Raw genomic sequence first — 25781 nt, forward strand, 5'->3', positions numbered from 1 at the left:
GCGCGTGGTGAGGAGACAGATTCTCGCCACGCCACCTGGTAGGAGCGACCTGTCAGGTAGGACGCAATCCAAGCGTGGGCCGCGCCGGAGATGCCCAACTCGGAGAGGGTGGAGAGGAGGATCTGATGGTTCACAGTATCGAAGGCAGCCGATAGGTCTAGAAGGATGAGAGCAGAGGAGAGAGAGTTAGCTTTAGCGGTGCGGAGCGCCTCCGTGATACAGAGAAGAGCAGTCTCAGTTGAATGACTAGTCTTGAAACCTGACTGATTTGGATCAAGAAGGTCATTCTGAGAGAGATAGCGGGAGAGCTGGCCAAGGACGGCACGTTCAAGAGTTTTGGAGAGAAAAGAAAGAAGGGATACTGGTCTGTAGTTGTTGACATCGGAGGGATCGAGTGTAGGTTTTTTCAGAAGGGTGCAACTCTCGCTCTCTTGAAGACGGAAGGGACGTAGCCAGCGGTCAGGGATGAGTTGATGAGCGAGGTGAGGTAAGGGAGAAGGTCTCCGGAAATGGTCTGGAGAAGAGAGGAGGGGATAGGGTCGAGCGGGCAGGTTGTTGGGCGGCCGGCCGTCACAAGACGCGAGATTTCATCTGGAGAGAGAGGGGAGAAAGAGGTCAGAGCACCGGGTAGGGCAGTGTGAGCAGAACCAGCGGTGTCGTTTGACTTAGCAAACTTAGCAAATTTTTAATCAAAACTAATTTCAGATATATGTAAAGAGTAGATTAAATTAAGAATAGTCTGATGGGTGTCACTATTAGCCTATTACTTGTTAATGATGTATATTCACTTATGAATGATGCCCAGCGTGTGCAGTAAGGCAAGAAACAGTGCATGCCTTTTTTTTCTAATCATAGTTGCACACCTCATATAGCCTATCCCATAGGCCTATATGTTTTGACAAGCTTTGTATCACAACTAACGTGGCCAAATAACTTTTTAAAATGAAGCACATTAATCCGCTTTACAACAGGTGGGTGTAGAGCCTACCTGGCATACATAGGCGGTGCATGAGTGAGCTTCAAGTTTGGGGAAGATAATTAAGCATAAAAATGCACCTTTGTAATAAAGCATTACACGCATAATTGCATTTGTGGTCACATTTAAGAATGGTGGTATCCCGCAGTGTGCTCATTGCTGCGCTTATAATGTGAATAAATAGCCTAATAGTTTATCAACAGTTTAAGCTAAACGTTCTGATCGGTTGCATCAGCCTCATTGCTTTAAAAACATTTTTTTAATGCATTGGTTGAATTAATTTGGGATCTATCGCATCCCACAACTGTCCCTGACTATATTTGTAATATATATTTATCTATCACATAGAAGAGAATAGGTCAAGGTTTGTACTATGGGGGATAGTAAATTGACATAGGCTAGAGCTTTTGCTGTTTGGTAGGCCTACTCATCTTGTTGGTTGACAAAAAATAAATGTTTACAGTTCTTCTAACGTCTTCAATATGTGCCTCAGAATTCGATAGGCACATGCGCAGTTGCGTCCCCAATGTGTCGGTCTTCACTTGCAGCCTACTTTGGAGCTGACATGCCTGTGAGAAGGTCGCGATCACATGACGGGCATTGGCTAATGAGAATTTAGATATGAGAGAGCCATGTGAGTGAGGTACTTCGGAGCACCGCAATTAGCAGCTGGGAATTATAATTATTATATTCAGCCCAGGGGCACAGCGGCCAGTGGCCACAAAAGGCATGGAGGTTGCCGCCGGGAAATTCGAGGATTTATCAAGTTCCTGTCAAATTGTGAATAAGAGACTAATGGAGTGCAGTCTGTGCAAGAAACAAAGCAGAGCTCATGCCTTTCATGCAACTTTTTTCCAAATCATCATTAGTCACATCATGCAGCTTTACAATGTATTAAAAATCAAAACATATAGCCCAACATTTGTATCACAACTAAAGTTACATAAATAACTCTAAATTAAGCATATAGTAGTACCTGTTTCTTTGTTAACCACTCAACACAGAATAGCCACATGTGCACATTCCCTCAAATCGTTTGGAGAAAATATATACTTTCTATTTTATTCAGCTATGTTCAATTGTATTCTTCATACTATAGAATAAAAGAAGAATGCTACAGAATTCTAAGAAAATCTTGTCTGCTAAATTAATTAGTGTAGCCCACAGCCATATGGCATATCCAGATCAACTCAGAAGACGCAATCTGCTCTTCTGAAATAGCCTAAAAAAAAATCACGTTTTTTTAGACCGGTCTAAAATAAATCATTGATTTATTGTGATGGTGTTGTAGGTTATATTAAATTTATTTATACTTTTAAATGTAGATGTTCCAAAAGGTCTGCATCAGTGGCATGTAGGCTATGCGTGGAAGCCAGGAGATGGAAAACATGTTTATGTTAATTTACAGTCAATTACAGTGAGACCGGCAGTTACAGTAGAAATCTACATACACCGTAGCCAAATACATCTAAACTCAGTTTTTCACAATTCCTGACATTTGATCCTCGCAAAAATTCCCTGTCTTAGGTCAGTCAGGATCACCACATGTGAAATGAGAATGTGAAATGTCAGAATAATAGTAGAGAGAATTATTTATTTCAGCTTTAATTTCATTCATCACATTCCCAGTGGGTCAGAAGTTTACATGCTACCAAATACTAATTGAGTGTATTGCCTTTTAATTGTGTAACTTGTGTCAAACATTTCGGGTTGCCTTCCACAAGCTTCCCACAATAAGTTGGGTGAATTTTGGCCCATTCATTTACATTTACATTTAAGTCATTTAGCAGACGCTCTTATCCAGAGCGACTTACAAATTGGTGCATACACCTTATGACAACCAGTGGAACAGCCACTTGCATCTAAATCTTGTTGGGGGGTGAGAGGGGGGGTGAGAAGGATTACTTACCCTTACTTACCCTATCCTAGGTATTCCTTGAAGAGGTGGGGTTTCAGGTGTCTCCGGAAGGTGGTGATTGACTCCGCTGTCCTGGCGTCGTGAGGGAGTTTGTTCCACCATTGGGGGCCAGAGCAGCGAACAGTTTTGACTGGGCTGAGCGGGAACTGTACTTCCTCAGTGGTAGGGAGGCGAGCAGGCCAGAGGTGGATGAACGCAGTGTCCTTGTTTGGGTGTAGGGCCTGATCAGAGCCTGGAGGTACTGAGGTGCCGTTCCCCTCACAGCTCCGTAGGCGAGCACCATGGTCTTGTAGCGGATGCGAGCTTCAACTGGAAGCCAGTGGAGAGAGCGGAGGAGCGGGGTGACGTGAGAGAACTTGGGAAGGTTGAACACCAGACGGGCTGCGGCGTTCTGGATGAGTTGTAGGGGTTTAATGGCACAGGCAGGGAGCCCAGCCAACAGCGAGTTGCAGTAATCAAGACGGGAGATGACAAGTGCCTGGATTAGGACCTGCGCCGCTTCCTGTGTGAGGCAGGGTCGTACTCTGCGGATGTTGTAGAGCATGAACCTACAGGAACGGGACACCGCCTTGATGTTAGTTGAGAACGTCAGGGTGTTGTCCAGGATCACGCCAAGGTTCTTAGCGCTCTGGGAGGAGGACACAATGGAGTTGTCAACCGTGATGGCGAGATCATGGAACGGGCAGTCCTTCCCCGGGAGGAAGAGGAGCTCCGTCTTGCTGAGGTTCAGCTTGAGGTGGTGATCCGTCATCCACACTGATATGTCTGCCAGACATGCAGAGATGCGATTCGCCACCTGGTCATCAGAAGGGGGAAAGGAGAAGATTAATTGTGTGTCGTCTGCATAGCAATGATAGGAGAGACCATGTGAGGTTATGACAGAGCCAAGTGACTTGGTGTATAGCGAGAATAAGAGAGGGCCTAGAACAGAGCCCTGGGGACACCAGTGGTGAGAGCGCGTGGTGAGGAGACAGATTCTCGCCACGCCACCTGGTAGGAGCGACCTGTCAGGTAGGACGCAATCCAAGCGTGGGCCGCGCCGGAGATGCCCAACTCGGAGAGGGTGGAGAGGAGGATCTGATGGTTCACAGTATCGAAGGCAGCCGATAGGTCTAGAAGGATGAGAGCAGAGGAGAGAGAGTTAGCTTTAGCAGTGCGGAGCGCCTCCGTGATACAGAGAAGAGCAGTCTCAGTTGAATGACTAGTCTTGAAACCTGACTGATTTGGATCAAGAAGGTCATTCTGAGAGAGATAGCGGTAGAGCTGGCCAAGGACGGCACGCTCAAGAGTTTTGGAGAGAAAAGAGAGAAGGGATACTGGTCTGTAGTTGTTGACATCGGAGGGATCGAGTGTAGGTTTTTTCAGAAGGGGTGCAACTCTCGCTCTCTTGAAGACGGGAGGGACGTAGCCAGCGGTCAGGGATGAGTTGATGAGCGAGGTGAGGTAAGGGAGAAGGTCTCCGGAAATGGTCTGGAGAAGAGAGGAGGGGATAGGGTCAAGCGGGCAGGTTGTTGGGCGGCCGGCCGTCACAAGACGCGAGATTTCATCTGGAGAGAGAGGGGAGAAAGAGGTCAGAGCATAGGGTAGGGCAGTGTGGGCAGAACCAGCAGTGTCGTTTGACTTAGCAAACGAGGATCGGATGTCATCGACCTTCTTTTCAAAATGGTTGACGAAGTCATCTGCAGAGAGGGAGGAGGGAGGGGGGAGGATTCAGGAGGGAGGAGAAGGTGGCAAAGAGCTTCCTAGGGTTAGAGGCAGATGCTTGGAATTTAGAGTGGTAGAAAGTGGCTTTAGCAGCAGAGACAGAGGAGGAAAATGTAGAGAGGAGGGAGTGAAAGGATGCCAGGTCCGCAGGGAGGCGAGTTTTCCTCCATTTCCGCTCGGCTGCCCGGAGCCCTGTTCTGTGAGCTCGCAATGAGTCGTCGAGCCACGGAGCGGGAGGGGAGGATCGAGCCGGCCTGGAGGATAGGGGACATAGGGAGTCAAAGGATGCAGTAAGGGAGGAGAGGAGGGTTGAGGAGGCAGAATCAGGAGATAGGTTGGAGAAAGTTTGAGCAGAGGGAAGAGAAGATAGGATGGAAGAGGAGAGAGTAGCGGGGAGAGAGAGCGAAGGTTGGGACGGCGCGATACCATCCGAGTAGGGGCAGTGTGGGAAGTGTTGGATGAGAGCGAGAGGGAAAAGGATACAAGGTAGTGGTCGGAGACTTGGAGGGGAGTTGCAATGAGGTTAGTGGAAGAACAGCATCTAGTAAAGATGAGGTCAAGCGTATTGCCTGCCTTGTGAGTAGGGGGAAGGTGAGAGGGTGAGGTCAAAAGAGGAGAGGAGTGGAAAGAAGGAGGCAGAGAGGAATGAGTCAAAGGTAGACGTGGGGAGGTTAAAGTCGCCCAGAACTGTGAGAGGTGAGCCGTCCTCAGGAAAGGAGCTTATCAAGGCATCAAGCTCATTGATGAACTCTCCGAGGGAACCTGGAGGGCGATAAATGATAAGGATGTTAAGCTTGAAAGGGCTGGTAACTGTGACAGCATGGAATTCAAAGGAGGCAATAGACAGATGGGTAAGGGGAGAAAGAGAGAAAGACCACTTGGGAGAGATGAGGATCCCGGTGCCACCACCCCGCTGACCAGAAGCTCTCGGGGTGTGCGAGAACACGTGGGCGGACGAGGAGAGAGCAGTAGGAGTAGCAGTGTTATCTGTGGTGATCCATGTTTCCGTCAGTGCCAAGAAGTCAAGGGACTGGAGGGAGGCATAGGCTGAGATGAACTCTGCCTTGTTGGCCGCAGATTGGCAGTTCCAGAGGCTACCAGAGACCTGGAACTCCACGTGGGTCGTACGCGCTGGGACCACCAGGTTAGGGTGGTCGCGGCCACGCGGTGTGGAGCGTTTGTATGGTCTGTGCAGAGAGGAGAGAACAGGGATAGACAGACACATAGTTGACAGGCTACAGAAAAGGCTACGCTAATGCAAGGAAATTGAATGACAAGCGGACTACACGTCTCGAATGTTCAGAAAGTTAAGCTTACGTAGCAAGAATCTATTGACTAAAATGATTAAAATGATACAGTACTGCTAAAGTAGGCTAGCTGGCAGTAGCTGCGTTGTTGACACTACACTAATCAAGTCGTTCCGTTGAGTGTAATAATTTCTACAGTGCTGCTGTTCGGGGGCTAGCTGGCTAGCTAGCAGTGTTGTTTACGTTACGTTGAGTTAAAAGAACGACAATAGCTGGCTAGCTAACCTAGGAAATCGGTCTAGACTACACAATTATCTTTGAAACAAAGACGGCTATGTAGCTAGCTATGTAGCTAGCTACGATCAAACAAATCAAACCGTTGTACTGTAATGAAATGAAAAATGTGATACTCCCTGACCGGTGATTGAATTCGAATCAGTAAACGTGTGGTGACGTTGGCTAGCTGTTAGCTGTTAGCTGTTGGCTAGCTAGCAGAGTCTCCTACGTTAAGGACGACAAATAGCTGGCTAGCGAACCTCAGTGAATTAAGATAATCACTCCAAGGCTACACACACTAAACTACACAATTATCTTGGAAACAAAGACATTCCTCCTGACAGAGCTGGTGTAACTGAGTCAGGTTTGTAGGCCTCCTTGCTCACACACGCTTTTTCAGTTCTGCCCACAAATGTTCCATAGGATTGAGGTCAGGGCTTTGATGGACACTCTAATACCTTGACTTTGTTGTCCTTAAGCCATTTTGTCACAACTTTGGAAGTATGCTTGGGATCATTGTCCATTTGGAAGACCCATTTGCAACCAAGCTTGAACTTCCTGGCTGATGTCTTGAAATGTTGCTTCAATATATCCACATAATTTTCCTACCTCATGATGCCATCTATTTTGTGAAGTGTACCAGTACCTCCTGCAGCAAAGCACCCACACAACATGATGCTGCCACCCCCGTGCTTCACAGTTGGGATGGTATTCTTTGGCTTGCAAGCCTCCCCCTTTTTCCTCCAAACATAACAATGGTCATTATGGCCAAACAGTTATATTTTTGTTTCATCAGACCAGAGGACATTTCTCCAAAAAGTATGATCTTTGTCCCCATGCGCAGTTGCAAACCGTAATCTGGCTTTCTTATGGCGGTTTTGGAGCAGTGGCTTCTTCCTTGCTGAGTGGCCTTTCAGGTTATGTCGATATAGGAGTCGTTTTACTGTGGATATAGATACTTTTGTACTGGTTTCCTCCAGCATCTTCACAAGGTCCTTTGCTGTTGTTCTGGGATTGATTTGCTCTTTTCACACCAAAGTACATTCATCTCTAGGAGACAGAACGCGTCAACTTCCTGAGCGGTATGACGGCTGCCTGGTCCCATGGTGTTTATACTTGCGTACTATTGTTTGTATAGATTAACATGGTACCTTCAGGCATTTGGAAATTGCTCCCAAGTATGAACCAGACTTGTGGAGGTCTACAAAAAAAGTCTGAGGTCTTGGCTGATTTCTTTTGATTAACCCATGATGTCAAGCAGAGAGACAGTGAATTTGAAGGTAGGCCTTGAAATACATACACACCTCCAATTGACTCAATTGACTCAAATTATGTCAATTAGCCAGAAGCTTCTAAAGCCATGACATTTTCTAGAATGTTCCAAGCTGTTTAAAGGCACAGTCAACTTAGTGCATGTAAACTTCTGACCCACTGGAATTGTGATAGTGAATTATAAGTGAAATAATCTGTATACTATATTGAAAATATTACCTGCGTCGTGCACAAAGTAGATGTCCTAACTGACTTGCCAAAACTATAGTTTGTTAACAAGAAATTTGTGGAGTGGTTGAAAAATAAGTTAATGACTCCAACCAAAAGTGTATGTAAACTTCCGACTTCAACTGTGTTTCCTTGACAACCACCAGCCACAGCCCTACCTCTCGCACAAAAACACACACAGAGCAAAAGAGCAACGAGATCAATGCAGGCCAGGGACCACACACCCAGAAATCAAATCAAACAGATTAAGCAGAGGGTGCAGACAGAGATGACAACGCAGTACTACCAATACATATCACCACCTCACAATCTCAAAAACACAACGTCACATCAAAGACACACCAGCATAGAAGAGATGCAAGAAAACACTAATGAGGCACATTCAGTTCCATCTATTTATAGACATTTACAAGCATTTAAAACAAGAGACTTAAAACCAATGCATGTGCTAAAGCACTCCTCTATAGATGATTAATGCAAAGGAATAATTTAGACATCTGTTCACAGTTCACTTCAAATCGATGGCTATGAAAGTGTCTCTTACTTTGAATCTGTAGCAGCATCTGCCCATTCAGCTGGTGGAGCTCGTGCACACTCATTTTAATCACTGGAAGATAAAACACACAGATTGGGTCACAAAACAAGAGCAACACAGCATGGCATGTTTGATCAAATAAATGAACCAACTAAAGCAACTTAAGGCACTGGGGGGGATTCCGACCCGAGTTAAGCATGCATAAATGGAACGCAATTCCCCTTTTATGCACTTTACACTCTACACGCATTCTGAACTATTAGTTTGGGGTAGATATCAAAGAAATTAAGAAGTCACAGAGGTGTTTAAAGCTGAACTATATTCTGACCTTGACTTAATTCCCTCATAATTCCACCACCTTCACGTGCAATAAAACTATGAACAAGGTGGGGCAACCTGTCGGTTCCACATCTACTTACATTTTTTTACTGATAGAAATAACACCATTCTCCATGCACTAATTTTTTTATTTTTAAATGTACCTTTATTTAACAAGGCAAGTCAGTTAAGAACAAATTCTTATTTTCAATGACGGCCTAGGAACAGTGGGTTAACTGCCTGTTCAGGGGCAGAACAACAGATTTGTACCTTGTCAGCTCGGGGATTTGAACTGAGTTATTGATAAGAGCTAGGTGAATGTGTGAGCCGTTTGGATAAGCGGGTTGAAAATATAAATTACAATTGTTGATCTATTTTACCTTTTGATTGCTAGTGACAAATGTGAAACCAATAATGTGGCAGCAAACTGAAGCATATCAACATATCAGCTTTTTAACAGCAAAGTTTATGAAATGCTGGTATTATAACCTGAAGGGAAGGAATTTGGAGACCCAAGCTATAGAGCCTCACAGTGGAGGTGTCATAATACCCATAAAACCTAGCGGGCAAACAGGGAAATGGTTCCAATCATTTTCCTACCATACATTTCTTCCATACACTTAAAATAAGGGCTGTGTTTTGTGAAGGCTTAACCTGGCGTGACGTTTTGATAACCATGTAAATCTCTCTCGGACAAGGTGACTTTTCAATATATTTGGCTCTATTTACCCCGATTCAAAAATGCTAATTCCTGCAAGCTTCATCTCGAGCTGGCACCTTTGCTAACAGATATGATGTCACAGTCTGGCTTTTTTATGGCGGTTTTGGAGCAGTGGCTTCTTCCTTGCTGAGCGGCCTTTCAGGTTATGTCGATATAGGACTCATTTTATAGGACTCATAAGGACAAGGTCCTTTGCTGTTGTTCTGGGATTGATTTGCACTTTTCGCACCAAAGTACATTCATCTCTAGGAGACAGAATGAGTCTCCTTCCTGAGCGGTATGATTGCTACGTGGTAGTGTTTATACTTGCGTACTATTGTTTGTACAGATGAACGTGGTACCTTCAGGAGTCTGGAAATTGCTCCCAAGGATGAACCAGACTTGTGGAGGTCTACCATTTTTTCTGAGGTCTTGGCTGATTTTCCATGATGTCAAGCAAAGAGGCACCGAGTTTGAAGGTAGACCTTGAAATACATCCACAGGTACACCTCCAGTAGGCTAATTGACATCATTTGTGTCAATCAGAAGCTTCAAAAGCCATGACATAATTTTCTGGAATTTTCCATGCTTTTTAAAGGCACAGTCAACTTAGTGCATGTAAAATTCTGACCCAATGGAATTGTGATACAGTGAATTAAAAGTGAAATAATCTGTCTGTAAGCAATTGTTGGAAATATTACTTGTGTCATGCACAAAGTAGATGTCCTAAACGACTTGACAAAACTATAGTTTGTTTACAAGAAATTTGTGGAGTGGTTGAAAAACGAGTTTTAATGACTCCAACCTAAGTGTATGTAAACTTCCGACTTCCAACTGTATGCCCAGACTTTTCACTGTATTTAACAAAAATTGATAGTGTGTTAAATTGGGAGTCACCGTCAGTTATTGCCGTATACATTTATAAACCGTCACTTTAGTGTTAGTTTTCTTACATTTTGCATCATTCCATTGTTAGTTTACCTTTCTCTCCTCTCTCACGTTCGTGTGGTTGTTCCTGAGGATCGCTAGCAATAGTGGATCATATTAGGCTAACATATTACAAGTGGCGCAATAATTTGGGACATGTAGCCTATTTTAATCATTATGGAACGCAGACCATATGTAGCAGCAAACCTGGAGCCTGTTTAACAATGGCTGGACTGTTGTCATCACAGTTCCATGATTAGTGCCGATTATTCAGGTAGATTTTTAGGACTACTGATCAAACCCTATTGTACACTTCTCACCTAATATTTCATGGATTGAACAATTTAATAGAGCAACTTTCAGGATGAATCAAACTACTACTTTTGATTCACCAATATATTGTGTGCAAAGGGGCGGCAGGGTAGCCTAGTGGTTAGAGCGTTGGACTAGTAACCGGAAGGTTGCAAGTTCAAACCCCCGAGCTGACAAGGTACAAATCTGTCGTTCTGCCCCTGAACAGGCAGTTAACCCACTGTTCCTAGGCAGTCATTGAAAATAAGAATTTGTTCTTAACTGACTTGCCTGGTTAAATAAAGGTAAAATAAAAAATAAAAAATGCTCTCCAAACTGTGAAAAACAACATTCTATCCCTAAATAATATGAGTATTATTTATTTTTCATCTACCAATTGGTGCGGAAAAGGACACGAATGTGTGTATTACATGGCTTTCTTTCATTGATCCGTAATATTCGGAGGAATTGAGAAAAGTCTGTCGAGACAATTAGAATTAAAAGGTAAATCAAATTTTAAAAAGGGATGGCTTTAGCGAAATGTACCGAAAACCCTATAGAATGAAAACACCACTAAATAATCTTTGTACAGCAAAAGTAGGAGGGTTTTCAGCTGTTAAATTACATTTATTCAGCGTGCAGAAGGGAACCACGCCCGTTACGCACCTGCATAAGTTAAGTCCGAATACCAACCGACTGAGAAGTGCATAGAAAAGGCGTACATTTCTTAAGTCTGAATCGGGCCTTTGTTGCATAGCAACAACAAACTATGCAGAAAGAGAGAGAAAAGCTAAGGGTCTGAAAGTTACTGTCATAATTTACAAAGGAATGGAATTCTATAAACGACCTGAAAGCACCAGCGTCTTTGAGAGATTCATCATCTCTCCAAGGGGGTGTGTGGCAGACACAAACAAACTTGATGCTGTGACAGGGCATGGAGAACCCAAGAACACTTTATAAGGTAGGACTAAGCATAACTTTTCTCTGGACAAAGAGAGAGTGTGTGGTGGTGTGGGGAAAGGAGTGAGAGTGGTGGCTGAGGAGGAATGTGTGAGGATGCACTAAAACCTGGGCCCTTGCCTGCGTCACTAAATTGTTTGTCCGCCATTAATGAATAGGGGAAATGGAAGAGATAGCAGACTCCATATAACAAAGAGAACAGATAAGAGAACAGATAAGAAAGGAGAGAAAGGGGTGCGTTGCATCCCATCTGTTTTCCTCCCTCCCTTTTCAACATCCCTCCTCCCACTCAATGCCACTCTTCAGAGGCTCTAGTCTTGCGTGGTCTTATCTCCAAAATCATGTCGTTGTCACGCCTCCCTCGGAGGTCTGAGGAATTCTTTATTGCAAAAACATGTGTAATGGCCGCAGCAAGATTTTGATTGGATGATATCTTTAAAGAACCCTCCCCCACACGCCCGTAGAAGGGGTGCTGTGTGTTATGTGCGTCACTGTTCTCCGTCCGGGTAGTTGTCTATTCTAGTTTAAAGTCATCAAGTGTGGCCGACAGTCTGCGATTTATATTTATTGAAATTGAAAGTGGATTACACTGGTAAAGTCAAACGTCACAAAACGTTCTAAGCCACTCTGGTGACAAACACTTCTCCATTAGTCTCAATTTGTTCTGTCCACATGGCTGCACGTTGCTGACACTGAAAATATCTTGAAGATTACCCATTACTTAGTAAGGACCCAAAAAACAAGGCAGTGGGAGTACCTATTCAAGTAAGTAAATACATTTAGAAAGCGTTAAACTATTCATTATTAGCTAGATAGCCTACAAAGGGACCCTATTGTAGTCAGCTAAATGTCATCAGCTAGTTAACTAACGTGATGTAATCATTGTAAATTAAAAAACAGTCTCCAAATGCATTTGTAGATAACAGTTCTAGAAGTAGTTGTCACAAAACCAAAATTTTGACTTCGATACCGCTACCAGGTTTAGTATCACAATACTCCATACCAAAACGATACCACGCCAAAAAAAAGGCACAAAATGCAAATTGGTCCAGACAGATAAACTTAGCTACTGCTCTGTTCCACTGTCTTGCATCTTTTGAGTTCAATATCATTACATTAAAAAGACAGTCATGTATGCATCAATGAATCAATTATACAATTATACTTTGTTTTTACCAAATCTAACTACATAATGGTAATCATTTATTTGAATGGTAAATCTATTGATAAACTGGGTAAATCAAGATGTAACCTAGGCCTGTCCACAATACAGATGAATGCATATTCAATAGGTGTGTGCAGGCATTGAGTTGAGCTTGTTTTGGCAGATTTCATGGGTCTACAGATGAAACAACCTTTTTCCCTTCCAGTTGAGACTTAATTTTATTGTACTGATCAACAACATTTGCATAAAAGTAAAAGATCAACTTTGGGAGAGACTGAATAAGTGTATGAAAAGTTTGTGGGCAATCAACTTTGAAATCAGCATATTTTGCATTATGGTTAGCAAGGAAAGTTAGCCTACAAAGCTGGAAGCTACCAGTATCTTCTTCCATTGTAAAGTATTTTAGCCAATATAGACATTGGTTTTGCGAACAGTAATTAACAGTTCCAACATTACTACATGCCGTGTCACATAATTCAAGACTTAGCTCCCCTCACGCTGCACAGAAGTTAACATGATGCAGCTCAGATTCCCAGTGCAGGCTAGCAATGAGTAAGTGGGGCATGCACGGTGCGAGCTATAATAAGGGGTTGACTGCTCTGATAGACATGCTTGAGCTGTGAGACATATTCGACAGAAGTACCTGAAGCAACAAAAATTATCGTACCGAACCGCTTTTCATGTTCTAGTATCAAAAAAGTACCGAAGTTTCGGTATACCGTGCAACACTACATGAGAAGGTGAAATTGCAACTCCAGCTACAGTAAAGGGAGAGTGTAGGCTACTGGAAAGGGCAGGTCACTTTGTGGGAGGATATTATGAAAAGATTCTCCAGCTCCAGTCCCTAGAGAGGAAAACTTAGATAATAGCAACATCATATTCAGTGCTGTCTAATTTAAATAATGAAGACGGTTTCTTGTGATGTTTTCTGTCCTCAGACATGGAACGCTGTAAAAGCCTGTTTGCATATGAAGAGAGGTCCCAATGAATTTCACAAGAAACTAAGGGTATATCCTGTATGCCATGGGTTATACAGTGGGGAGAACAAGAATTTGATACACTGCCGATTTTGCACGTTTTCCTACTTACAAAGCATGTAGAGGTCTGTCATTTTTATCATAGGTACACTTCAACTGTGAGAGACGGAATCTAAAACAAAAATCCAGAAAATCACATTGTATGATTTTTAAGTAATTAATTAGCATTTTATTGCATGACAAGTATTTGATACATCAGAAAAGCAGAACTTAATATTTGGTACAGAAACCGGTTTGCAATTACAGAGATCATAGGTTTCCTGTAGTTCTTGACCAGGTTTTCACACACTGCAGCAGGGATTTTGGCCCACTCCTCCATACAGACCAGACCTTCTCCAGATCCTTCAGGTTTCGGGACTGTCGCTGGGCAATACGGACTTTCAGCTCCCTCCAAAGATTTTCTATTGGGGTCAGGTCTGTAGACTGGCAAGGCCACTCCAGGACCTTGAGATGCTTCTTACGGAGCCACTCCTTAGTTGCCCTGGTTGTGTGTTTCGAGTCGTTGTCATGCTGGAAGACCCAGCCACGACCCATCTTCAATGTTCTTACTGAGGGAAGGAGGTTGTTGGCAAAGATCTCGATGCATGGCCCCATCCATCCTCCCCTCAATACGGTGCAGTCGTCCTGTCCCCTTTGCAGAAAAGCATCCCCAAAGAATGATGTTTCCACCTCCATCCTTCACAGTTGGTATGGTGTTCTTGGGGTTGTACTCATCCTTCTTCCTCCAAACACAGCGAGTGGAGTTTAGACCAAAAAGCTCTATTTTTGTCTCATCAGACCACATGAACTTCTCCCATTCCTCCTCTGGATCATCCAGATGGTCATTGGCAAACTTCAGACGGGCCTGGACATGCGCTGGCTTGAGCAGGGGGACCTTGCGTGCGCTGCAGGATTTAAATCCATGACAGCGTAGTGTGTTACTAATGGTTTTCTTTGAGACTGTGGTCCCAGCTCTCTTCAGGTCATTGACCAGGTCCTGCCGTGTAGTTCTGGGCTGATCCCTCACCTTCCTCATGATCATTGATGCCCCACAAGATTAGATCTTGCATGGAGCCCCAGACCGAGGGTGATTGACCGTCATCTTGAACTTATTCCATTTTCTAATAATTGCGCCAACAGTTGTTGCCTTCTCACCAAGCTGCTTGCCTATTGTCCTGTAGCCCATCCCAGCCTTGTGCAGGTCTACAATTATATCCCTGATGTCCTTACACAGCTCTCTGGTCTTGGCCATTGTGGAGAGGTTTGAGTCTGTCTGAGTGTGTGGACAGGTGTCTTTTATACAGGTAATGAGTTCAAACAGGTGCAGTTAATACAGGTAATGAGTGGAGAACAGGAGGGATTCTTAAAGAATAAATAACAGGTCTGTGAGAGCCGGAATTCTTACTGGTTGGTAGGTGATCAAATACTTACGTCATGCAAATTAATTACTTTTTAAAAAAATCATACAATGTGATTTTCTGGATTTTTGTTTTAGATTCCATCTCTCACAGTTGAAGTGTACCTATGCTAAATATTACAGACATGCTTTGTAAGTAGGAAAACCTGCAAAATCAGCAGTGTATCAAATACTTGTTCTCCCCACTGTATGTGTAGGCCTATGTTAGCAAATGTTGTATACAAAAATATAGTGAAACATCACACACAATGTATAAACCTATTTCAATTGGAGCAGGACAACCCTGCTGGAGGTCTGTTGGGTGTAGCAGGGTTCTGTTTCAGCCCAGCATTAACACACCAGGATTCAACTTATCAAATCTAAAGAGTTCATAATCAAGTGTGCCATTGCTGGGCTGGAATAGAAGTCTGCTCACCCAGTAGATCAGGGATCAGTGGAGCAAGGTTGGCCACCGCTGGTATGGAGTTTTTTGGTTCACGTGAAATTATGCTTTTGTAATAATAGCTTACATGTTACTACTCAATTATCCATTGTTATTTAGACTAAGATGTCTCATCTTTCCATACAAGTTCACATATGTGTACATTTTGAAGCGATGAAGTGTTGATTCTTTGAAGTGAAGCGAGTGTTTGAACTTGTTTTAATTGTTAAACTATTATTCAAAATTAACTAATGTTAATGTTGATTAACCACATCACAATCCTGCAATAAAGAGGGGAAAGGGTTCCGTCTCTAACGTGTCGGTGTTGTATTCGAAAATTAGTCTAGTTGTAAGATCTCCAATCTGTTTTATTTGATTGTCACTCTCGCTCAGTATATCAGCTCTGTGAATCCAATCTGCAGCTTATCATATGGCATGCATCAATAAGCCTACAGTATGATGACATTACTGGCCTTATGGGCATCTGAAGCAGAGAATAGCTAAACTCACACATTGTTTACAAGTTAAACTAAACTAAGCTCTCAATTTCAACTGATACCATAACAATAGACAATGTATAGGAGGCCAACCATATACCAGACGCTGTACATGCCTTTTAAGCACTGACATAATATTCAGTGCCAATCCAATCCTTGTAATTTAGTTACAGTATGTGAAAATAAGGAGATGACAATTAGGCTACTGGAGATCAGCATTACAGGTAACATTTAATTTAATTCATTTGAGCAAAATTGCATTTCCCTTATGGACACAGTACATGGTTGCTCTATGTATCACTGACCCTGGATAAGCTAGCAACTGGGCTAACGCAGCTAACCTTTCAGATCAATAATATGCTTATTCACATTTTGTTGGCTATATAGTAGCTAGCTAGCTAGTTATACCTAGGTAGTTTACAAGGTTGGCTGACTTTTCTCAAAACAAACCTCATCGTGGCTAGCTACTTGTCATGCTAGCCTTTACAGCCAAATATCGCTTCAGAAAGGTCTAAATATTGATTTGGCCAGCATTGTAGACCATTTCTCCCCTCTTGCTGCAGCTTTAGCTCATCTCGAAATAACAGTTAAAGTCTGTGAAAACCAGTGTGCTGCAAAAACGTTCTGAAATGTTTTGTCACCGGTGCTCGTTTTGTTGAAAATGTTTAGTCCTCACACACTGTTGCTCCTACAGCACTAATCTGGGGAGCATCTTTGGAGCACCACCCAAACAAGACATTTGATTGGTTTGACGTGTTGCAAGACGTCACATATTTACGGTGGGTTCTGCCCCCTCTTTAGAGGATTTCTTCCATGAAACTTCCCCAGGCTTCCCATTTTAGGGAAGCCTAGTTCACGAGGAGCCTATAGAGGCTCAGAAACCAGCTAAATAACAATCTGGCTATAGTCTGACTTATCTACCCTTCTCCTAAAATGGTGCACTCTTTCCGCAAGGCCCCATCTAGCCACGTTTATGCTACACCAATACAATGCTTTTACTTTTATTTACTGTTAGTGGTGTAAAGTAAATGAGGCTGACTGCGAACTCACACTCATCTCTGCTGTGACCATTGTTTGAATGCAGTGTCTGGTGGTCTCCTCCAGAAGACTGGCTGTGGTGAAGATGGCCCCTCCTCCCTGTGACCCCCCACAGGGCCCCGAGGCCGCGCCCGTCCTCCAGTAGCCCCAGCTCCTCGGCCGAGTGGCACTCCAGCATACTCGTGGCGTAGTCCGGCAGTCCTCCTGCCCCAATCCCCTGGTTCCAGCGTGGGGTGTAGCGGGGCACCTGGGCATCCGACTGGGGCAGTAGTTTACGGTCTCCATTCTGGCTGTAGCAGAGGAGCTGGTGCTTGCCCCCCCGATGGCCAGGACTCCCCTCTGAGCTGACAGAGTCTTTGTTCTGGGCGTACTGCACAATGCGGCTGATCTTCTGGCTAAGGGCCAGCTTCATGCCCTCGTAGGGACTGCGGGAGACCTTGGAGCGGGACAGCTTCTGGTTGGCAATGAGATGGTACTTCTCAAAACACTCCCGGTGGCCCCGTAGGGATTTGGTGTGCAGGAGGGTGGCATGAGACACACCTGGAGGGAGTGAGCAATCAGTTAACGAAGACAGTTGCATGTTCTGTTTAGCAATCAATGAAATATGTATATCAAAGCATTGGATACATTTCTAGGAAACCGATGACTAGGAACTGAAATGAGGTACTGTTGGCTTTGCTCTTTTTTCAAATACAAGCCACCAAAGATATATTTTTTGTTGTACATTTGTACCCCCTTTATTGCCCCAAATTTGTGATTACGATCTTGTCTCATTGCTACAACTCCCCAACGGGCTCGGGAGAGGCGAAGGTCGAGGCCTGCACTCTCCGAAACATGACCCGCCAAGCCGCACTTAACACGGAAGCCAGCTGCACCAATGTATCGGAGGAAACAGCGTTCAGCTAACAACCGGAGTCAGCCTGCAGGCACCCGGCCACCACAAGGATTCTCTAGAATGCGATGAGCCAAGACCCCCTGGCCAAACCAGGACAACACTGGGCCAATTGTGTGCCACCCTATGTGACTCCCAGTCACGGCTGGTTGTTACACAGCCTGGGATCGAACCCCAGGCTGTAGTGACGCCACAATACTGCGATAGTTTTATTTATTTTTTTATCTCACCTTTATTTAACCAGGTAGGCAAGTTGAGAACAAGTTCTCATTTACAATTGCGACCTGGCCAAGAGAAAGCAAAGCAGTTCAAAACATATAACAGAGTTACACATGGAGTAAAACAAACATACAGTCAATAATACAGTAGAGATATAAGTCTATATACAATGTGAGCAAATGAGGTGAGAGAAGGGAGGTAAGGGTAACAAAAAAAAGGCCATGGTGGCAAAGTAAATACAATATAGCAAGTAAAACACTGGAATGGTAGATTTGCAGTGAAAGAATGTGCAACGTAAAGATAGAAATAATGGGGTGCAAAGGAGCAAAATAAATAAATAAAGTTGGGGGAGAGGTAGTTGTTTGGGCTAAATTATAGATGGTCTATGTACAGGTGCAGTAATCTGTGAGCTGCTCTGACAGCTGGTGCTTAAAGCGAGTGTGGGGGATAAGTGTTTCCGGTTTCAGATTTTTTTTTCAGTTTGTTCAAGTCTTTGGCAGCAGAGAACTGGAAGGAGAGGTGGCCAAAGGAAGAATTGGTTATGGGGGTGACCAGAGAGATATACCTGCTGGAGCGTGTGCTACAGGTGGGTGCTGCTATGGTGACCAGCGAGCTGAGATAAGGTGGAACTTTACCTAGCAGGGTCTTGTAGATAACCTGGAGCCAGTGGGTTTGGCGACGAGTATGAAGCGAGGGCAGGCCAACGAGCGTACAGGTCGCAGTGATGGGTAGTATATGGGGCTTTGGTGACAAAACGGATGGCACTGTGATAGACTGCATCCAATTTATTGAGTAGGGTATTGGAGGCTATTCTGTAAATGATGTCGCCGAAGTCGAGGATCGGTAGGATGGTCAGTTTTACAAGGGTATGTTTGGCAGCATGAGTGAAGGATGCTTTGTTGCAAAATAGGAAGCCAATTCTAGATTTAACTTTGGATTGGAGATGTTTGATGCGAGTCTGGAAGGAGAGTCTAACCAGACACCTAGGTATTTGTAGTTGTCCACATATTCTAAGTCAGAACCGTCCAGAGTAGTGATGTTGGACGGGCGGGCAGGTGCAGGCAGCGATCTGTTGAAGAGCATGCATTTAATTGAACTTGTATTTTAGAGCAATTGGAGGCCATGGAAGGAGAGTTATGGCATTGAAGCTCGTTTGGAGGTTAGTTAACACAGTGTCCAAAGAAGGGCCAGAAGTATACAGAATGTGTCGTCTGCGTAGAGGTGGATCAGAGACTCACCAGCAGCAAGAGCGACATCATTGATGTATACAGAGAAGAGAGTTGGTCCAAGAATTGAACCCTGTGGCACCCCATAGAGACTGCCAGAGGTCCGGACAACAGGCCCTCTGATTTGACACACTGAACTCTATCAGAGAAGTAGTTGGTGAACCAGGCGAGGCAATCATTTGAGAAACCAAGGCTATAGAGTCTGCCGATGAGGATGTGGTGATTGACAGAGTCGAAAGCCTTGGCCAGGTCAATAAATACGGCTGCACAGTATTATTTCTTATTGATGGCGGTTAAGATATCGTTTAGGACCTTGAGCGTGGCTGAGGTGCACCCATGACCAGCTCTGAAACCAGATTGCATAGCGGAGAAGGTATGGTGGGATTCGAAATGGTCGGTAATCTGTTTGTTGACTTGGCTTTCAAAAACTTGAGAAAGGCAGGGTAGGATAGATACAAGTCTGTAGCAGTTTGGGTCAAGAGTGTCCCCCCCTTTGAAGAGGAGGATGACCGCAACTGTTTTCCAATCTTTGGGAATCTCAGTTGACACGAAAGAGAGGTTGAACAGGATAGTAATAGGGGTTGCAACAATTTTGGCAGATCATTTTAGAAAGGGTCCGGATTGTCTAGCCCGGCTGATTTGTAGGGGTCCAGATTTTGCAGCTCTTTCAGAACATCAGCTGACTGGATTTGGGAGAAGGAGAAATGGGGAAGGCTTGGGTGAGTTGCTGTGGGGTGTGCAGTGCTGTTGACCGAGGTAGGGGTAATCAGGTGGAAAGCATGGCCAGCCGTAGAAAAATACTTCTTGAAATTCTCAATTATAGTTGATTTATCGGTGGTGACAGTGTTTCCTATCCTCAGTGCCGTGGACAGATGGGAGGAGGTGTTCTTATTCTCCATGGACTTTACAGTGTCCCAGAACATTTGTTGCAGAGTTTATTTGTTACAGGAAGCAAATTTCAGCTTGAAAAAGCTAGCCTTTACTTTTCTTCCTGCCTGTGTATATTGGTTTCTAGCTTCCCTGAAAGGTTGCATATCACGGGGGCTGTTCAATGCTGTTCGATGCTAATGCATTTGTGTTGGTTAAGGGCAGTCAGGTCTGGAGAGAACCACGGGCTATATCTGTTCCTGGTTCTAAATTTCTTGAATGGGGCATGCGTATTTAAGATGGTGAGGAAGGCAGATCTGATTCTACTAATTATATGCTCAACAAGACCTTAACTAGCTGAATCAGATATGCTAAATGAAGGTTGGACCGAAAACCTACAGGACAGTAGTTCTCCAGGAAAAGCGTTGGGCAGCCCTGGTCTTGGGGATAGTGGGCTTCTGAACCAGGGATAGAGCAGAGTTGGGAGAGATTTACCCATCTTAAATGGACAGATACCCACTGGGCTGAATTTTGTCTCACAATCTACTCAATATCTAAAATGGCTTTTCAAAGATAGGCCAACACTGCATTTTAGGTTCACAGAATTTGTCAAATAAGACCAGAGTCAAGTAGGCTACCATCTTTGCAAAAATAAAAGCTTTGACCCTCCTTTAAGGATATTACTTAAATCCTTCTGAAGAATCTCATTGAGTAACTATTTAAGAGAAGTTGCTCTGCTGTGGTGTGTGCGCTCCAGAGTGAGGGTATTTGAGTCATAGTAACAGAGCCTCCAGCTTACTCAGATGGAGAGGATCACCTGGGATACCACAACATTTCCTAAACTCAGACTGCAAGAGGTCATTCACTCTCTAACCCACTTAACACACAGAAGAAATGCAGGAGAATTTACCACATATACCACACCCAAAGTAAAAAAATACATTTAAAAAAAATCGCCTTAAAGTAATCCGGGGGCAGTGTTGTGGACTGACAATGGTGTAAACACTGAATGCAGTGTGTGAGAACAAGTTAGCAAGCAAGCTAGTGGGTGTGTTTGTACAAGCATTGTCTTCAGTCTTTTTCCTCCTGGCCTACATTTCTATCACGCAGACAGACATGCTGGAACATGAAACTAGGGGATTAGTCAACATCAAGACACAGTGAAAGGCAGTAAAGCGGATGCTGGTTAGGTAGGTTCACCGCAAACACACCTCTAGGAAAGAGAGATGTAAAAAGGCATACGGCCACCAAATGACTATCCTATTGCACTAGGCCTATACAATAACTCTAAATATGCTAAGTGAGAATTCAGTCCATATCAGTCATCAGAAAGCATTAGCCTCAACTTTAAGAAAAAATATTTTTTTTTAAAGTGAGAGTACAAACTAAATCAGGTCAACATGATCAGGCCATTTCCTGGTGTGTTACAATGTCAGGGCCAACAACAGGAAAACACACTTAACTAAAGCCATATCCCAGACAAAGAGGAAGACCGTCAGCCAGCCTAGCTCACTCGCACGCACAGCGAGCAGCTTGGCTGCCTGTAACAAAATATAGAGAAAAGCAAACAGGAAAGCATCAAGTTGTTCAACGCCGTAAGATTTAAGACACAATAGCTGACTTGCTTGTGTTAAACCAACCCCATGACACACAAGGTAAAGTACAAAAAAATAAACAAGCATACTGTGTTTAAGAACAATTTGGCCTATACAAATCATTCTGTGTGTGTGTACCCTGATCACCGAGAGACAGCTCTGTGGTGGATTAGTTTTATATACTTGAGGCTTGGAAAGCTGACCTGGGACAGTGTTGTGTCTGTCGCTGGCTACAGAACATTCCTTAAAAACCCAACTTGCTCAGCAGTTACCAGGGTCTCCATAAGCCGCCCAGGAAAGAGCAATGCCTTAAGCCCAATCAGATAAATCAGGCATTGACTATTGACGGGTTTGTCCCATTTAAATTTAAAAATAAAATAAATTAAAACAGTCAAATCACAGGCCCACAACCAGAGCAGTGTACCAGCCCAGAGCTAAGCAGCTTAGCAGCTATGGATATGGGCTGCAATACTCTTTGGTCACACAAACACCATTCAGCGGTGAGTAAACGACTCAGACAGCGGCAGTCAACTCGTCAGGGAAATAAGCAGCAGCATAACACTGCAGCTGATAAGCAACAGGCTTTTGTGAACACAGAACACTGGCCTGTGAATCATCCTTTTGTTAGCTTTAGCACATCTCCGGTTCAAGCCATGTACCTGGCCTTCAGAGAAACAAAGCCACAGAGCAGCCTCATCATCCAAGCATTGTGCAAAACATTCACCATGCCATCAGACTCCTGTTTTGAATGGTGTCTGAGCAAAAGCATAGATAGCAGAGGAACGATCAGTGAGTAACTCCTGTTTGGATTGAACGCTGTCTAAGTAAAAGCTAAAAAGGAACCATATTTAGGGCAGGTAAATATTACATGAGGAATGATCTGTCATCATGCTATATGGTGAGTAAGTAACTCAAACCAAAAATGCTACAGCTAATCCCAGAGGCTAAGGAAGCAGAGAGAGACATGATCCATTCAGAATTCTGCGTTTTTTCACACTGGATTTATTTATTTATCTTTTACACAGGAAAAAAAAAGCGTTGCATTCTGAAAAACGCAGGTGTACTGACCATGACACTCAATGTTATTATTTAAAATAGACTCGCTGTGATTATTTGAAAAGTTCCATCCAAAACACACTCTTTGGTCTCTGCGACATGAGTGTGTGGAGAAAGATATTGTCAGTGGCATTTTCGTTGCTAGGTACTGTATGTTTAAACCGCTGGAATTCTGAAGAAAAAAAGCTTGAATAATTGGAATGGCTAGCCAACAAACAATGACAAGTCAATTAACACAAAAAAACAATAAAAAGTTTCTTAGCCTAAATATTACTGTATTCCCAAAACATAGGCCTATTAATGCTTTCATGAAGGCCTTTTGTCCAAAACTGGAATTAGCGCTGAAAGCTGTAGATTACTTGACCACTCCAAAATAAATACCCCAAATGCCAAAACTGAAAGTCATTTGTGCTCAGTGGGGGGTGGAATAGTGGCTCTGGGATCAGCTACAGCAAAGTCAGCAGGTTTCTCCATCTCCAACACCCCTGTTCAGATCGGCTACACGGAGCTGCCAGGCTGCCACAGCCCTTAACATAATCAGAGCTGTTTGCACCTCGAGGTGAGGAGTTCAGCCACAATGAGCAGGCCGTTTAGACCAGAGAGCAGCACAATGACCCCTAACAGCAGCACAGTGGCAGCTTCAACTTCATCATTCCACTGCATTGTGTCTGACTCAGATCTGCTGAGCCCCTCTCTTCGTTCTCTGGAATTTCCCCCGGCCCTTTTTCATTCTCATGATGCCAGCTGTGTGCGAGTGTGTAACGTCACTAGCCTCAGCAAAAATTCCATCTCCGTTATGTAACTGAATGAAGTGGAAGGAATGCTGTGGTTTGCCTTGGACCGAATCCTGCTGCTGTTCATCTGAACCGTGGTCTGCTTTCTATGGTCTTTGAGAGAAGAGACTGAGGTCACATCACACCTGTGTGATAGACAGGAGGACAGGACACATAACAGCCCTCGGGTTAGACAGGGGGACTCAGAGTTGGTTACGCTGTCTCAACAACCTCGGATGGGGCCACAGTGTCTCCTGTCCCCTCCTGTATTTATGCTGCAGTAGTTTGTGTCGGGGGGCTAGGGTCAGTTTGTTATATCTGGAGTACTTCTCCTGTCCTATTCGGTGTCCTGTGTGAATCTAAGTGTGCGTTCTCTAATTCTCTCCTTTCTTTCTCTCTCTCGGAGGACCTGAGCCCTAGGACCATGCCCCAGGACTACCTGACATGATGACTCCTTGCTGTCCCCAGTCCACCTGGCCATGCTGCTGCTCCAGTTTCAACTGTTCTGCCTTGTTATTATTCGACCATGCTGGTCATTTATGAACATTTGAACATCTTGGCCATGTTCTGTTATAATCTCCACCCGGCACAGCCAGAAGAGGACTGGCCACCCCACATAGCCTGGTTCCTCTAGGTTTCTTCCTAGGTTTTGGCCTTTCTAGGGAGTTTTTCCTAGCCTAGGGGTTTTAGGCTGGGTTTCTGTACAGCACTTTGAGATATCAGCTGATGTACGAAGGGCTATATAAATACATTTGATTTGATTTGAACCTGAGGCCTGTCGGCTCCAGGGGAAAAACAATCTCTGGTGTTAAACTGATGTATTCTGACTCAAAAGCATCGGGTTAAATCTTCAAAGAATATTGGATAAGTATAGCCGTCTCCTGAAACAGCCCCACGGGTCGCATTACAGTTAAAAATCTGCATTTAGATAATGCAGACCATCAGAAAATCTGTGTTTTAAACCATTTCACCTGTACTTCATATTGATAGTGAAACGTGTTTTTTTTTTGCTTTAGAGTGATCAGGGGCATGCAACTATAGTTTTCCTTCACAGAAAATACATTAGTGCAACATTCGGCAGAAAACATGTCATCAGATGACAACAGAACTGCAATTTGGCTAGCAGCCGCACAGGTAAATGCACTTTTTTTGTTGTTTTTCTAATGTTTAGAAAGAACGCAGCTAGCTATATTTCCTAATGTTTTGCTTGAAGTTAATCTAGCATTTTACCAGAGAAAAGTAAGCTGCATAGAGAAATGTACAGGCGAAAAGTAGCTACACATCAGTCAGAGCTAGGGCTCGAAATGAAGGGTGTCCTGTTGCCAAAACAGAATTTGGGACAGTTGAGGGACAATAAATGGTTCCATACTAAAATGTTTAAACACAAAGACGAGGCTGATGAAACAGATCAAAACATTTAGCTTAAAAATTGATAAACTATGATTAACTCACATTACAAGCGCATCAATGCGTTCACTCGTCTCAGCCATATGAGTGAATATTACAAAATGCTATTACGGGAGAACATTTCTAAAACACGCATCCGATGCGAGCAGTTTTTATTAATGCAACAGAGACGGATATACAGCCTAATGGTAGAAATTTACAAAGAGTGAATATCTGAAGATGCAACAATAGGATTGTGCCTTCATGCTTTTAGAAAGTAGAATAATACATTCTGGTTTCAATGGCATATCAGGAAATCTTAAAGAATTTGCATTTTTTTATCGTCTGCTTTTTTCTATTTTGGCTGTAGGCTATTAAAAGCAAGAGAAGATAATCTACGTAAAACATCCAGGTTTCAAACAATGATATGGCCGACTAGACATCACATATGTAATTATGTTATGGAAATGTATAATATTAGAATATCATTCCAATGTTGGGAAAATAGGCCTATTAGAATGCACATTTTACTATCTCCCAGTCTGTGTGTGAGCTGAGGTTGCGTGTGCCTGGAATTGCTGTGGTATTTGCATTGTCTGTAGGCTATGGCTAGTTACTATGGTATTCTAGAGAATACGGTAATCTCTCCCTGGCCACGAACCGAATGCACACTGTAAAATGTGTAAATTGTTTTGGCCTCCCGCTGCAACACTGCCTGGCTGGGGCTGGGCGTGCGCACGTGAAGAGCTGAGTGACAGATACATTTTTAGAAGGCATAAAAGTTAGTTAAATTTACTTGAAACGAAAGTCAACTGAAGTGAGACTTTGTTTTGTTCACAAGCTAGGTTGTTTGTTTAATGT

At 43.7% G+C, this 25781-nt stretch overlaps 1 protein-coding gene across 1 annotated transcript in view; it reads right to left on the reverse strand.

The window, feature by feature from the left end:
- LOC118390090 (protein EURL homolog) overlaps positions 1-25781 on the reverse strand; it is a 52579-nt gene that overhangs the window by 5825 nt on the left and 20973 nt on the right. Inside the window, exons 3-4 of the mRNA XM_035780305.2 lie at positions 16919-17446; positions 8166-8228 (exon numbers count right to left, since the gene is read on the reverse strand). Of these exons, the coding sequence (XP_035636198.1) occupies positions 8166-8228; positions 16919-17446 (591 nt within the window). The remainder of the gene's footprint in view (positions 1-8165; positions 8229-16918; positions 17447-25781) is intronic.

Source organism: Oncorhynchus keta, chromosome 11, assembly GCF_023373465.1.
Source record: "Oncorhynchus keta strain PuntledgeMale-10-30-2019 chromosome 11, Oket_V2, whole genome shotgun sequence".
NCBI lineage: Eukaryota > Metazoa > Chordata > Actinopteri > Salmoniformes > Salmonidae > Oncorhynchus > Oncorhynchus keta.